General features: G+C 44.2%; 1 protein-coding gene across 2 annotated transcripts in view; it reads left to right on the forward strand.

Annotated features, from left to right (window-relative positions):
- Window positions 1-16,787, forward strand: part of prkg1b (protein kinase cGMP-dependent 1b) — a gene marked incomplete at its 5' end in the record, with an annotated part of 120,195 nt that overhangs the window by 86,855 nt on the left and 16,553 nt on the right. For both annotated transcript variants that reach the window (XM_084485308.1, XM_084485307.1), the window contains 2 exons: window positions 10,462-10,527; window positions 11,778-11,852. In XM_084485308.1, coding sequence (XP_084341434.1) covers window positions 10,462-10,527; window positions 11,778-11,852 — 141 coding nt within the window. The remainder of the gene's footprint in view (window positions 1-10,461; window positions 10,528-11,777; window positions 11,853-16,787) is intronic.

Genomic DNA, 16,787 nt, shown 5'->3' on the forward strand with positions numbered 1-16,787 from the left:
GTGATTTAAGCCCCGGTAGAGTTCTGTCTCTCTCTGACAGTTGAGCTGGGCATGGAATCTAATCCCTAACCCTCCGTGATAAAAGTGTGTGGTGTGCTTAAAGGTGCCATGACATGCCACCAGGTGTGATGTGATTAGCCGTTACAAGCCATTTTGGAAATCAGCCCCTTAAGACATCACAGGTGTGCGTGTCCACCTAGATAGACAGATCTATGATAGACTGATCTATCCTGCACACATCTAGGTGGACACGCCCACTTTCCAAAACGGTTTGAAACAATTTCCAAAAAGGCTTGTAACGACTAAACACACCAAACCTGGTGGCATGTCATGGCACTTTTAACCAGTTGAGCACACAGGGAATCAAAGCAATTACTTTGGCAATGTTACCACCAGGTCTTACCGGTTAAGCTAGACAGGGAATCAAACCAATAACCCTAGCAGTGTTAACACCAGGCTCTACCGGATGAGCTGGACAGGGAATCGAACCAATAACGCTGGCAGTGTTAATGCCAGGTTCTACCGGTTGAGCTGGACAGGGAATCGAACCAATATCCCTCGCAGTGTAAACACCAGGCGCTACTGGTTGAGTTGGACAGAGAATCTAACCCCTAACCCTTCCAGTGTTAAACGCCTGGCTTTACCATCCAAGCGAGATAGGGCTGAGGACCGATGACGTTGTTTCAAATTCATCTTGAACAAGACGCCTCACCCATCACTGATCCTTACGCACTGATTGTGTGTGTGTGTGTGTGTGTGTGTGTGTCTCTGTGTGTTTGTATGTGCTTGAATGGACGATTGTGAGACCTTACATGAAGAGTGCGGTGAGTGTCATTCCGATGCAAGTCAAATGTAAGTGCTGCGGCATTCTTATACTGTGCCATTTATAAATTACAAGGTAATTTCCAAAATGGCACACTATAATAATAAGAAAGAAAATATCTTGGTGTTTTGACACAAACATATTGTTAGCCTTTAGACATTTTGACCTTAGACTATTTAGTTATTTGTCAGACACTTCTATCCAAGGACGACTGACCGTGACTACAGTCACATGTCTTTGAGGAGCAGGTCTGGGTTAGGGCAGCATGCTCTATGATGCCTCTCTTGCTCGCTCGCTCTCTCTAGTAGGCCGCATGTATTTACCTAAGATGACATTGTGGGGGTTGAAGGGGGTTTACCCTCCTAGTTGCTCTACGTATGAAAGCCTCCGACAGGCACGACAAAGTAAATTATTGAATCATTCAAAAGTCACAGGTAATCAAGTGCTAAATTGTCATCATTCATCTTTGACAATTAGAAGTAAGGCCTCAGTCAATCTGTGCTCTACTCATTCAGCCTAGCATCACATTGCAGATGAGTCTCATCGTCCAATGAGCTGATTTCCACGTTCACTAAAGGGGGAAGTAGTGTGATCAACAGCAACAAACAGTCATCTCCAGTCAAATCCTAATCTGCCTTGAGAGGATGCAAAAATGTTCAAGGGAAGTGACGGCTTCAAAGGCACACTTTGTTTGTGCCTCAGAGATGTGTGAGAGGAAGTGAAGTCAACGTCAACTCAGTTTTAATTCAGTGTCAGAGTCACAGAGACACACAGGGATCACCCCATATCCTCCCTTGTGTGTGAGTGAAAATTAGACACACACACAAACAAACAAAACTACTTAACATACAGACTCAAGAACATATCTTGTGATCCCCGTGAAATACCTCTTGGTTTCCTGTGCGCTTTGTGGCGCGGCAGGGACAGAGAGATGAGAGAGAGAGAGAGAGAGAGAGAGGAAGAGAGAGGAGAAAGAGAAGGGGGGAGAGGATAGGGTGAGAGAGAGAGGTAGTGAGAGGAGAGACAAGGTAAGAAAGAGAGGGGAGGAGATGTCCAGGAGAGAAGAAGAGGGACAGAAATAGAGAGAGAAAGGTAAATACATATATAAATAAAAAAATACAGATACAAAGGGGGAGCGAGGGAGACTAGGGTGACAGCACAGAGGAGAGAATAGCGATAAGATGGGGAACATCTGTGTTTGGCGACCCCATTCAGACTGACAAAGGGGGGTAAGGTATCTTCACCGACATCCACATGGAGGTCTTTAGAGGGGGTTTGTGGGGAGATTGGAGGTAAACGGAGAGCACGTGCATCCCGCCACCAACAATACACATTCAAATCCCACAGTGGGCCAGAGCCAGTCTTCCCAGGGGCTTATGGTGTCTTAAAGTATAAGTGAAACCAACAGAGACCCAAACAACCACATAAATAGTGGCACACTGGCCTATAAGGGTTTTTTTGAGGACAGGAAATAGACTGATAGATAACTTTAGACAGGCTGTAGATAAGATTTAAGAGCTATTATATGATTGGAATTTGTTAGAAATGGCATAGCCATCATTTCATGTGTACTGTGCCTGCCTAGAGCAAACTTTGATTTCAAACCTCTCCCAGCTCATTTATGATGAATCAGGGCTTATTTTCTGGAAGAAGAGTAAGAGGAGACGAAGAATAAGAGAGAATCGTTTTTTGACTAAGTACTTGACAAAGCAGTATCCTAGACGTGACTCAAAACTCCCTGGGAACTCCCTCTCTCTCTCTCTCTCTCTCTCTCTCTCCACCTTTCAAAGCCCTTCCCCCGTGAGCTGAGATCATCTGGGAATTAGGTGAGGGGAAATTGAGGGCTTCATAACTCCTAGCCCCCAGTTGAACACGTGCGGAGGAGGAAGAGGAACATCCTGTGGAACACATGATGAAGGCTGTGCATCAACTGCTGAATGATAATGAAAGACAAACATATTGACACCGCACCCAGGTCAGGGGGGAGCACAGGAGAACACACCATGTGTGGACTCTATGTGCATTACACACACAGGCATACATTCACGCACACGCACATTCACATATATACACTAACAAAGCATGCTTGTATCGGGGCTGATTCTCTGAGATGCTTTTTTAGTTTCTACAGCCCGTTCCTCCATTGCAATGCAAGAGGAATTAAGGCGATGAATCAGCTGTGTGAAGGAGATTAATGAATGAGATGTATTAACTAGATGAATGAACGAGATGAATGAATGAAACTAATTCACATGATGAATTGATTATAGTGAGATATCTCTTAATTGACAACATGAGTGGATTTGATTAATTCATTAATAATATGAATGATTAGGATTAATGGGTTGAGATGAATTAAGGAGATGGGTGAATATTATACATGATGGTGAGTCAATTAGATGAAAAGATGAGATACATTCATAATATGAACAAATGAGATGACAGAATGACTGAGATGCTATGAACGAGATGAATGAATAAGATAACATGAATGAGTTGAATGATATGGGTGAATGCATGAGATAATATGAGCTAGATGAATAATGATATGGATGGATGAATGATTGAGATGAATGAATGAGATTCTAGGAATTTCATGAATGAGTGAGATGAATGACATGGATGACTGAGTTGGCTGCTGACTGGCAGTGTGGGACAGCCTATGACTGTAGTGTTAGTCCAGGCTTAACACAGTAATTTTGATGTAATCGAAATCCCTGGCGTCCTCCGGGGTATCACATGATTGACAGGTGAGGATAAAGAGGGCTTTGGCACACTGGGTGATGATGTCATTAACTGATGAACCGAGAGAGCGAGAGAGAGGCTAGAGGTGGACAGACGCCATGTGTCTCCCCGACTGCAGAGACGGGAGAATGGTGAAGAGTTATATATTATGTATTGATTAAAAAAGGCACACACGTGCATGGAAACACCCACAACCACACACACACACACACACACACACACACACACACACACACACAAATGCACACAGACACGTATTCATTCGGGTTTGCAATTGCACTAATGAATGACTACATTAGGTTCATCTTTCATTTTAATAGCATCATGACGTGGTTCATTAGATGGCCAAACTTCTTAAAGATCATAATGACGGTCCCGTTCGCCCCTGGGCTTGATACTCACAACTCCCTCTAGTGGCCCCCTTAGGACGTTGCCTATGCTCACTTTAACGTGTCTTCATTCTGTATTATATTATTATTATATAATATTAAAAAGCTGCCTTACATATTTTATTTTAAAGTGTGCATGCATTCATAGTTGGTAAAAAAAAGGCAGATATTAATACATGGAGGACAGCACATTCGTCAGAGCTGATGAATAATATACAGTACATCCAAGGCATCAGTAATAGGATTACTATATATCTATTATTGTGTGCACGTCCCTTTGAAATAATTTGAAATACTACATAAGCATTACGGTTTGAACAAAACACACTCCCTCTCTTTTACCCAGCACAACCCCAGGGCTTCTCCCCATCCAACCAAAGAGCTGACATGAACAGCAGCGATCACAAACAATGAATATCATACAGCTTAGCATAAAAAGCTACGCTGTGCGTCTGTGTACAGTATCACTATCAGAGACGGGTGAACCGTTCTCCGCTTCATTTCTTGGTTAATTGAGGTTCCGGGGAGCTGTTCCGGTCACGATGCGTGTGTGTCCCCCGTTTGCCTCGCTGGTGAATGTGCGTTGCCGATAGCAACAGGCCTCCGCTCGCAGCTCTAATGGGTTGCTGTGGGATGGCTCCGGGGGCATTTCTGGTTCGCGCCCCACTAGCTAAAGCGCAGAGGCCTTCTGGGTAATTAAGCCGTTGAACACGTTGTTCAGATGTCGACTTCGCCATCTGTTTTCAGCCGTCCCGCCTGCCCTCCGGTTGCTCGGCATTCTGGGAAAGGATCATAAATGAGAAGCGGCGGAAGGTCGGCGATCGCGCACGGCACCTCCCTGACATGTGTCCCGAGGTTCAAATGTTTCCCTGGCACACCGCCGCCCTCCGCGCGCAACACTAGAAGGAAAACGCGAAATCTGTCCTTTATTTGTGTGTGGCTCTGCGATACATACATATTCCATCCTTTCATGTTGCCTGTGTGTGTGTGTGTGTGTGTGTGTGTGTGTGTGTGTGTGTGTGTGTGTGTGTGCACACGTGTGTGTGTGTGTGTGTGTGTGTGCACGCGTGTGTGTGTGTGTGTGTGTGTGTGTGTGTGTGTGATTGCGGGTGCGTGTTTGTGTGTGTTAATATATTTGCTCAGCTTTCTAAGCATCAACTTGTATAAGTGTGCTTACTACAAGACGAGGTGATGCTCGTCTAATAAGGTATATATATGTATAAGGGGCGGCAGCAGTAGCTCAGGAGGTAGAGCAGGTTGGCTGGTAACCGGGAGGTTGCTATTTCAATCCCCGGCTCCTCCTAGAGTGTCGAAGTGTCCCTGAGCAAGACGCCTCACCCTGACTGCTTGACTTGACTTGCATGGTTGACACCGCCGTCGGTGTGTGAACGTGTGCATGAATGGGTGAACGTAAGGCAATATTGTAAAGTGCTTTGAGTGGCCATTGGTTAGAAAGGCGCTATATGCAGTCCATTTACCATTTATATAGGGCTGTAAGAGACATGCACATTATCAAGCATTGTACTTAGGTCCTCCCACCCATACTGCTCTCTATGTCCCTGTAACCCCCTCTCTCTCTCCCCTCTCACTCTTTCTCTAACTACCTGTATTTCTCTCTTTTTCTCTGTTATCCTGTCATAATAAGGGTACATTGTGTGTGCATGATGTGTGTGTGTGCGTCCATGTGCATGGCGCTGGGTGTGCATGGCTGATGAGTATCTGCAGTATGTTGTGCGTGAGTGTGGGTAGGTGTGTGTGTTTGTGTGTCAGAGGGGGCTGTTATGTCCCATGGCTGTCACAGTGTGCACTAATTGGTCTGAGTAATTACTTCAGCCTTCCTCGGTCTTACCATAGCTATTTACACACCTAATGTGTGTGTGTGTGTGTGTGTGTGTGTGTGTGTGTTTGTGTTCCTCCAGCTCACACCCTCACCGCACAACCTCCACTAAGGGAAGACATCTGCTATAACAACGAAAAAACTCGGCAAAGAATATGGCGAGGTGGTCTTTATGTTGCGAAATCCTATCTTTGCAGTCCAACACATCAGTCTCTGTGTTCAGGTGTCAATTTTTAAATAGGGACGCAGGCGGCTTCATGTTCCCAGCGGAACGAACTGTTCTTCATTCCAGCTGCGAGGTGATGGAAATGATGAAGGGGGCACCTTTACAATGTTCGCCTGGAGATGAAAATCTCTTGAAGCTCCTTTTACGAAGGCAAGGAGGTCAGCCTGGTCCGTTCACTTAGTAGAGGAGAAGAAAGGAGTCATTGAGTCCTCTATAGAAAAAGAGATCATGCGTTATTACAGTTACAGTGCCCTGATTTGATTAGTAGTCATACTAGTTTAATTAGTAGTCTTTGGGGGGCGTTTGATTGCAGTAGACAACAAGAGAAGACCAATAGAACACAACAAAATAAATCAATACAAAATAATTAATTTTTTCTCCAGTTGCAGTTGTCAAAATCACAAGATGAAGTGGGGAGCCTATGGACAATGTGATTGTGGATGTTATGTGCCATGTGACTGATTGCCTCCGCTGGCTGATGTTTGCTTTTGAATGGATATACACAACATGATATGAAATTATGCATGGATAGAACAGGTGAACGTTGGTTGTAGTGAGGTGCTGATCCCTGGAAAATATTTAAAAGTAGAAAGAAAGTGTTGAACACTCTGCATTGATCTTTAATTTGTATTTATCTTTAGTTTCGGCCCTCAGGCTTTCTTCAAGATCACCCTTGGACAGTTTAACCCCAACCATTTAAATCAATTTAAGACAAGTTGAACTAATTTGCACTCCACTAGCCGGACTTGATGCATGAGGATGATGACTCAATGAGGTGTAAAGCAGTTTGAACGGACATGCAAGGTATGTAAATGGAGTCCAGCATTTTGAAACTAAACTAAGGCGTGAACTTCACTTTGGATAAAAGTTCCAAATAAAATGTAAAGATCAAGTGCAGGTATTGATTAAAACCCTCCCTGTCAGCAGCCGACCAGCAGCTTGTCGGTCCACAGTGTGTGTTTTCAGAGTTTATTGGGACTGCACCCAGGCGACTCTGTTTCCACACAGATATGGATTATTTTAGCAACAGCACTTTCCCACCTCCCCCCTCAGCCAGTTCCCACCTCCCCCTCACACCACGATGTTTGGTGGACTCCTTCGGGGGGGGGTTAGAGTCCCCACACCTTGCAATGGCCTCTCTCTCTCTCTCTCTCTATCTCTCTCGACCCAAAGATCCCAAGCATGTACATACTGTAACCCTGCTGACTGCTGTTGTGTGTGTGTGTGTGTGTGTGTGTGTGTGTGTGTGTGTGTGTGTGTGTGTGTGTGTGTGTGTGTGTGTGTGTGCGTGCGCGCGTGTGTGTGTGTGTGTGTGCATGCTTTCATGTGTGTGGGCGTGTGTGCCCATTGTGACCTTCCTTGCCCCTGTTTGTCTTTTTGTGCGTGTGTTTCCCAACTGTGTCCCATGCAACAATAAACACACACAGGCCTTACAAAGTTCTCTTCCTCTGCTTTGAAATGTCTGCGTCTTCTTCTCTGCCTCTTCCCCTCTGTCTTTTCCCTCTCCTCTCCATTCCACTCTCGTACCCACCCCCTCTTCCAGTTAGCATGTTGCATATGATCTCATCACTCATATTGTTGCAGTTGGAAGCATAGCGCACCAGTTAGCCTATTAGCCAGAGGCCACAATGGGTCTGCTTTGACCGCCACGCTGAAAACGTCTGGAAAGATCTAACATAGTTTATCCCAGAGATTCAGACTATATTTATATCTGTTTAAGATTTTTTTTTATTTCTTTGATTTTTTGTTTCTTTTGCGGTTTCTTCTGTAAGGAACAGGAACAACTTGACGTGTTGAAACCTTGTGTTCTGTTTACAGTGGAGGTTGAAACACTTTGCTGTTTGATGTTGAATACTAACAGTAAACACGAATCAGTAATGTAATACATTTTCAGGATGATGTAAATAGTGTGTGTAGACTTTGGAGACAGTGTAGATTGCTAGTACAGATATAAGGATATGAAGCATTATGAATTGTTTTGCTTTACCTCTGGTGTTTCTATTATATGTCTGTAACCTTTTTATTCCTGCCTCTGTAAAGTGTTTATTTGGTAAATGGTAAATGGACTGCATTTGTATAGCGCATTTTTTGTAACCAGTGGCCACCCAAAGCACTTATTATTAATTATTAATTATTAATTATTAACTTATTATTAATATTGCCTGACATTCACCCATTCATACACACATTCACACACCGACGGCGGCGACAGCCAGCTTGTCGGGAGCAGTTAGGGTTAGGTGCCTTGCTCAGGGACACCTCGACACTCAGCTAGGAGGGGATCGAACCAGCAACCCCTGAGCTAATGCCGCCCGATTTGTAGACATATGGTACGATACAAGTTTGGTAAGCTAGGTACATACTCAGTTACAGTGTTGTGTCTGAACGCGTTCATTGAACGGTAGTTCATGAACTCGTTCATATTTTGGTCGAACGTGAACTGAACGTATTGTATTACTGTATTACTGCCTGATGAACGTTACTGTGAACACGTTCGTTCTGGTGTCTGTGAACGGCATGCTCTCTCAGTTTAACTTTCTTCATTAGGGTGCCAGATTTCTATAGAGCCTTCCAGGTGAAAACCCAGCTAAAACACAACGTAAACAGGCCTTAAAGGACAATTCCTGTATTTTGAACATTGAGCCCCCTTTCTGGTTTGTCTAGGATGAAATAGAGTGGTTGACACCGAATGTTGATGATTGTTCCTGTCTCAGGTATTTGGCTCATTTCGAATCGTCCATGCCAGAATGGCTGGCTACGTGTATGCAAAAACCTTTCCTTAAAACAACCCTATACGTTCATTTTCAGAAATGTGCAACTCACCGAGTGGTTAGTGGTGTTCGTTGACGTTCCAAATCAAGTATCGTAGCGAAATACAGTTTCTGTCGTGCTTTATTTGGCTTTCCCAACACTGCTCAGTTACCTCGGGACCCGGCTATTGACAAAATCCCATTGACAAGCTCTCTACGAGTTGTGGGTGTGAGCAGCCTCCATTAGCGTTTTATGAAAAGAACAACCAATGCACCGCGGTGAATCTGACCCAGTATTGAGGCAATATCAACAAACGTCAACGCCATATCTATCCATTCATCTGGTCACATGTCCATGGGTCATGGGTCATGTTTTCCTCGACTAATTAGTCTAAAGCCCAGTTCAGACCAAAGATTTGCGACGCAACTGCTTGCAACTCGCAACTCGCAACTCCTTGCGACGAGACGGGCTGAGACGTTCTAAAAACTGGGCAGTTCACACTGCTGCACCGGGCGGCGACGGTAGGTGGTTTCCTTAGCAACTGTGAACGCTCTGGCACAGCTGAGAGCCGCATCAGCATCACTTCCATCCTGCTAAAAAGTAACCTAACTTAGGTTTGCGATTAGTTTTATTTTTATTTTGGTTGAGAGTAGGCTAGAGTTGCTGTGTTTCGCCATTCTCCACTACTTCTGCATTGTAGTAATTCGCTGGAGCTTAGTTTGTTTAGATCCCGCTAGTTGGATACATTGCTTTCTTTCGTAGTGGCGACTTCTCTACTGCAAGGGAAGCTCGGCTTCACCTAAAATTTCGAAAATGAAATGGTCAGATATATACTGTTGTGTTAACATTTCATTGATTAAAAATGCGTTAGAACACATCCATCTCGAAGACGAGTTCGTTCAGAATCAGCTGCTTATTGCCTAAATTGTTCTGTGCTGTGTCCTGAAGAAAAATAGCCACAGCGTTGCGTTCTAAAACTGGACCTGGCGATTTGACATGTTCAATCTTCGGCGACTACTTGCAACTCCTTGCAACGGCATCAGCCACCTTGCGACGACCAGTTCACACTGCTGCAACTTTTCCCCTGCAACGTTCTAAAACAGTCTCGTTGCAAGTCGTTGCGTCGCGAATCTTTGGTCTGAACTGGGCTTAATGGTTTTGAGTGATGTTCAGACTGTGAGTATCAGAGGGTTTTTACAATTGTGTCAAACTCGTAGCTCTGCGGACTGACTTGGGATGTGTGGGTGGATGAACACCATTCTAACTGTGTCCCCCGGTACACACTCAGCATTAACACCAGCTCTTGCTTTCTGATTCAGTGGAAGACGAGGCATATCTCTGTGGGCAGAGTGACCGTAATGGCTCTGATTACAGGTGCAAGCCTATTATCTTGAGATGAGCTTAACAGGTCTTCAGAGAGAAACAGAGAATGTCATCATTACCGCTCGGGGCATTGATTCACACGTAAGGTTTTCACGTGCACCGCATGTGCTTTAATAGAACTGGGCAGGAAGGCTTGGGATTTATTTTGCCAGTGTGATGCCAAATGTGTTTATTGTGTGTGTGTGTGTGTGTGTGTGTGTGTGTGTGTGTGTGTGTGTGTGTGTGTGTGTCTGTGTGTGTGTGTGTGTGTGTGTGTGTGTGTGTGTGTGACCTTTCTGACTCAGTGTGTGTAATCTTGTATCCGCAGGGAAGATGTGAGGACAGCTAATGTTATCGCCGCTGAGGCTGTCACCTGTCTAGTCATCGACAGAGAGTAAGTCAATTTCAAACACACACACACACACACACACACACACACACACACACACACACACACTGATGAACACTTTTACACCTCTTTCTAAAGTCATCCTCTGGCTACTTGTGTCTTCCTGTATTCTTTCTCTCTCCCTCTCTCGCTATCTCTCTCTCTCTCTCTCTCTCTCTCTCCTCTCTATCTCTCTCTCTTTATCTATCTCTCTCTCTCTTTTTATCTCTCTCTCTCTCTTTAGTATTCCCATCACTCATTCTCTCTTTTATGACTCTGAATTATAATCACCTTCCTCCTTCCGTCATCCTATCGCTCTCTCTCCCTTTTTCTCTGTCTTTCTCTCCTTCTCGCCCTCTCTCTGTGTATCCTTATGTCCCTACTTTTTCCTCATCTTTTTATCTATTCCTCTGTGTCCTTCATACAACCTTCTCCATTACTCTATATAGTAATAGCGTCTATTACTCTTCCACACACTCACACACACATTGTGGGAAGCAGACATTTGCTGTTCCGATTATAGGGGCCGTCAACAAATTACCCCGCAGGTAAACCAGCGTAGACTTATATGCAGAAAACACCAAAGACATTGTGAGGCAGCCACATTTCACAGTCTTAAAACACATTATTTTATAATTATTATTAACACTGTTGGTTGTGAGCATTCAGACATTAATGACAATCCATTGTTCAGCTGGAACAAATTTAACTCTTCTCCCTGGAAGCGTTTTTTAAATTCATTATTAATCCAATAGCCCATTAATCCAATAGCAGACTGCTAACCAGAAATACAAATAATAATCAGCCAGGAGCTGTTTAGCCATTATTTTTTTGGTCAGGAGACAGGGTAGAGATTTAACACAAATTAAATTCTTGTTGAGTGCGTTATTATTTATTCTTTGGGTGGTTAATTGTTGCTGAACTCGGCTGGTTTGGTTTGCCCCCAGACAAAGTGTGTGCTGTATAGTCCTTCATTTCTATTTAGTGCTCACTTATGGAGCTGTTCCCATTAGTTTGAAGGCTTTCATTATAAAGAGGAGGATAAAGAAGAAAGGATTAATAATGAAGAAAGATAAGAGGAGAAGAAACAGTTTTGTCCACCATTTTGTTGCCCATGGTGGATGCTTATATTTTTAAAATGTTTTTAATCCTGTGAAAGCTGAGCAAGAACCGGAGGCTGTTTGATTGGAAAACTGGTCAGTCAACTGTTCCACACTTCGTATTGGTTGCTGATTGAATGTGTACCTCCTCCACAGTTCATTCAAGCATCTGATTGGTGGATTGGAAGACGTCTCGAACAAAGGCTTCGAGGATGCTGGGGCCAAGGCCAAGTAGGTGCACACACACACACAAGCACATAAACATGCATGAGCATACGCAAGAGGGTAAGAAAGTAACAAGGGATTTTCAGGGTCTTTTAAAAAATATATTCTTGCCTTCAGAATTCATAAAATTGTAAAAAGAAAAAATCTGTCCAGATGTTTGTTTTACATTGGAGTCATTTAATATTGATATCTCATGCAACATATAACATCTAAGGTACTTCAGAAGATGCAAAAATTTGCCCTGAAAAGTATTACAAAACAAATGGGCCAAAAAAAGCTAAAAAAAAATACCTTTCCTTCCCTGATACTCAGACATTTTAAAAGACCAGAAACTTTCCCAACACAAACATAGACACACAAACACAGACCCGTTCTTACATACCAACACACACATACAGTACATACACAGACACACACCCATGCACACAGAAAAACACATCTACTTTGCTGTCAGCCCTTGTTTTGGTGTTATCAGTTTTGTTTACTCTGAAAAATGCCTTTTGCTCGCTGCCTGGCTCCCTTTTTTATTTTCTCTTTGCCTCCCTTCACTCCCTCCCCCCCTCCCTCCTTCATACCTATGAATTTATTTCCATATTCACCCTCCCCAACAAAACCTTCATGGTGGCCACTCACCAACAGATTAATAGAAAGAGACGTTTTAAGGAGTGTGTGTGTGTGTGTGTGTGTGTGTGTGTGTGTGTGTGTGTGTGTGTGTGTGTGTGTGATTATGTGTGTGTGTGTGTGTGTGTGTGTGTGTGTGTGTGTGTGTGTGTGTGTGTGTGTGTGTGTGTGCGTGTGTGCGTGCATGCGTGTGTGTGTGTGTGTGTGTGTGTGTGTGTGTGTGTGTGCATGTGAGGGTGTAGGTGAATGCTGTATGTGTCGCCACTCTAGCACCCAGAACGTACCATAGCGGACCTTCAGGTGATTTCCTCCATCTGCCGTTGATTTTCACATCTGTGGTGGAGACCCAGACATTGTGCGGACATTTTAGGATGCTGCGCAACCAACACACATAACATGGGGTTCTATTGGTGCATTGGTCCTCTGTTAGTTTCGCACTTTGATGAGTAGAATGCAGTTTCACTGTATGCTTTGGATGGATCACACGTGGGTTTGTAGTTGGTGGATGTGGAGGTGGATAGGACATGCATTTATAGGCAGGGTGGTAGAGAGCAGGGTAGTGTGTAGAGAAACGATGTACGACTCCCAGAGGAAAAAGGTCCTTATCGCTTTCTTATTTATCTCTCTCTTTTCTCTCTGTACCCTCCAGTCTCTCTCTCTCTCTCTCTCTCTGGCTCTGTACAGTCTAGCCCCCGCCTGCTCCTTATGTCCTGTGTCTGAATCACAGTCAGGGTTCATTCTGCTGAATGACTAAATTGTAAATAATAATAATTATAACATATGGATAATAACTGGAATGGTTGGGACATGAGTCATTATAGTTTTTGTTCATTCCTCTTCACTTTGCAACACAGCACATAAGACTCACAAAAATACACTATATAAATATCCAGCTCCGAACTTAATGACAAATACAGCTCTACACCAGCCCTTGGTCTAACATAACACACATGTATAACACACACACATACGTGCACACATGCAATCATAGACATGATCCCAGGTCTCTCTCTAGTGGTGGAAGAGTGTCATAGCATAAACATGAGCATGATTATTGATCCTTGTGTTATTATAAAAAACACCACTCCAGGAGACACCTGGAGAAAAACAGTGAACAATGCAATCAATACCAATGTTATCTGTATATCCTCCAAGTTATTCATAGAAGGTGTGCTTGTGCTGCTGAAAGGTCAACATAGCTGTATGTTATTATCCTCTACTTCACACTTACATTTCACATCAAATTGAACATCCAAAAAATTAAAAAAATTTGACACATTACAAATTAAATACCAATATCTCAAACTTCCAGGGTCACATTTTTGAGCTGCATCAGCCGAATACACAGCCGAGCATAAGAAAGTGTGAATATATGAATAATAATAGTACACCCATGGAGTGTACTAGTTGCAGGAGCCAAGTTATGAATGTCAGTAGTGTTCTTGGTGCGGTGCCCTTGATGGCACCGCAGATGTTTACAGGAAGCAACATGATCTGGAGACCTCCTTATGTAGGCCTAAGAGGCTTATAATACCCCTGGCCTTTAGCTGGGTGGGTTCACAGCATCAGGTAGCCATAGCATGTTGCTACAAGAGGCATCAGGTAGCGTTAGCATGTTGTTAAGAGCCACAAGGGGCATGTCACCGATAGGAACCTCCTATTGTTGGAGAGTGGATAGTTGGCTGACCATATTTGGAGAATATTGGTCCGGTGGGAGGGTGGGTGGGAGAGGGCACCCTCACACCCTAACATGACGCCCCAATCACAGACCCCTCATGTCATTGTCATAGTGGGTCACGACCTGAAGTGAACCCTACTTGAATGTTAAGAAAACCGAGGAGTTAAGAAAAGCGATTGACAAAGACAAAAAGTTCCAAAAAATGCTCAATATTGTGTAGTAGTTGATTTGCTACCTTCACTATTACTGTTTGAAGAGCTGCAGGTGTACAGTTCACATATTCCTAAGACAAAAACGTCTCAATTAATCACGATTTTTAAAGTTTTAAATTTTAAAACTATAAATATAGCACAACGTTGTGACCACATCTCACAGCGAAACAATAGCACCAAAGGGAAGTCTTGATATCTTCCATCGATTATCGACCTGTGAGTACGACAGCTGGCTGAGTGAAACCAAGTCTGACAGTTGATCATGAAAGAGACCCCAGCCTGGATTAGCAGAGGTCTACCACCGGGACCACCGGGTCAAAACAACACCACACACCCCCTTCACACCCACTTCCCGCCCCCTTCACACTCACACCTGGCCCTAATGGGGGCTGATGTCAGTCCACTGAAGGAGTCAAGGTCAAACCCAGGCATTGTGCCTGTGTCAACCGTGTGCTAAAGGCTAATCTCGCATGTATGGACGAATATGTAAGCATGCGAGCGATGCAAGCGGTGGGCATGGCACAATTGTGTATGCGTGGCCATGTGTGTGCTTAGAGTCACAGCGAGTGTGATCGTCAGTGTGTGATTTGGTTAAAGCGCGAGAGAAGCGTGCTAATTAAATGGCCCGATAAGCCGAGTTTCCCAATTTCTTGGTCGCCTACATTGTGTTAAATGGGAAGTCTCACAAGAGTCAAAACAACACAGACCTGACTGTTATTGATTATTGATTGTCCAAAGAGTGGATACCTAGCCTAGAGAAGTGTAATATTTAGGGTGATGATAATGAAGATGATGATGATGATGATGATGATGCTGATGATGATGATGATGATAATGAACATGATGGTTATTATGATGATGATGATGATGATGAAGATGATGGTTATTATGATGATGATGATGATGGTTATGAAGATGAAGAGTATGATAATGATGATTATTGTGTGTGTGTGTGTGTGTGTGTGTGTGCCTGTATGTGTGCGCTGCGTGCGCATATAGCCTGTGTCTTGATGTCTCTACACACAGCGCGACACGCCCCCCCCAGCTCCTCACCCCTAGGGGTCGTGTGTACATAACCCTGGGGGTCCGTGGACCCCAGGGTGACCACAGCCTTGGCTTTGTCCCCTATAGCTCCTATAGCTTTTGTCCCCCTCCCCTTTGTGGCAGCAGGCCCAGTGTGTGTTCAGCGTGTGTTAAAGGCATTCCTACTGCATGTTCTCTCATTGTGTCCTTGCAGGTGTGTTGCGCCTTCCCCCCCCCCCCCCTCATGTGTCTTGTTCAATCCCCCCCCGCCCCCCCCCCCCCCCACCAGCTGCACGGGGGTTGACCCTTGAGGCTGGAGGTCCGGTGAAATAGGGGGCAGTGAACCCTAATGTAGAATGTTCTAGAAAGGCCCCTGAGTGAGTTTCTGAGGACGTCCCCCTTAGGCCACGGATTAACAGTAGATCCCCCCCCCTCCCTCGGGGAGCATTGAGTAGCCTCAAAACATGAGTTAGCTGGACAGCAGCCTGGCCTTGATGGAGGGTGAACGGCACTAACTGCACATGCAGTTGCTAATACTGAATGGTTGGCATGGAATGAATGCATTTGTGAATGGTATTGATATGGATTTAAAACAGACCGCTGCCATTGTGGTCATTTTAGGAATAGCATCAGCCAGAGTGCATCAGATGTAACGATGCTACGATGGTGAAATTGTTTTTTAGGTGAAGCCTTTTATTGTTGCACAGAATCAATTGAAAGAGCTGTACAGGTTTGATTCCTCTTCATTGACAGCTGTTCCATTTCTCGGTATTGACAATGGAAAGATTGCACTCTGAATGCCTCTACAAGTATAGCGTCACGACCAGTGTTTTGTTCAGAGGAGCGTTGAAACCAACAGTGTAAGGCCAGGCCCCTCTCTGATGATTAGACTGCTTTCATTTCTGTAGTATTTTCTCTATCAGTGGAAGCCACTCAAGGCTTTACTGGTAATTCCTCACATAAGCTCCCACACATATACAAACGCACACATGCATGCCTACATACACACAAACACACACACACACACACACACACACACACACACACACACACACACACACACACACACACACACACACATGCACACACACACAAAAATTGAGAGTGATGTCAATCATAGCTAAGGCCTTACTCCACAAATATACCAGGAGAGAGAAAGAGAGAGAGAGAGATCATTTGTTGCAACCGTCCTGTTATTATAACACAACCTGAGCTACGTCTCCTAACCTATTAGCTCCCCACGTAGACTTGCTAAGCTCCTCACAATGATAGATGGTCATACCATGGAGTGTGTGTCCAGGTCCTCACTGAGAGATGAACAATGCTGGAACGCACACACAACACCCACAGACGGTGTTGTTATATCTATTTGATGATTCATTTTCTGTCTAGCCCATGTATCAGGAT

Source organism: Micromesistius poutassou, assembly GCF_964030765.1.
Source record: "Micromesistius poutassou genome assembly, chromosome: 21".
NCBI lineage: Eukaryota > Metazoa > Chordata > Actinopteri > Gadiformes > Gadidae > Micromesistius > Micromesistius poutassou.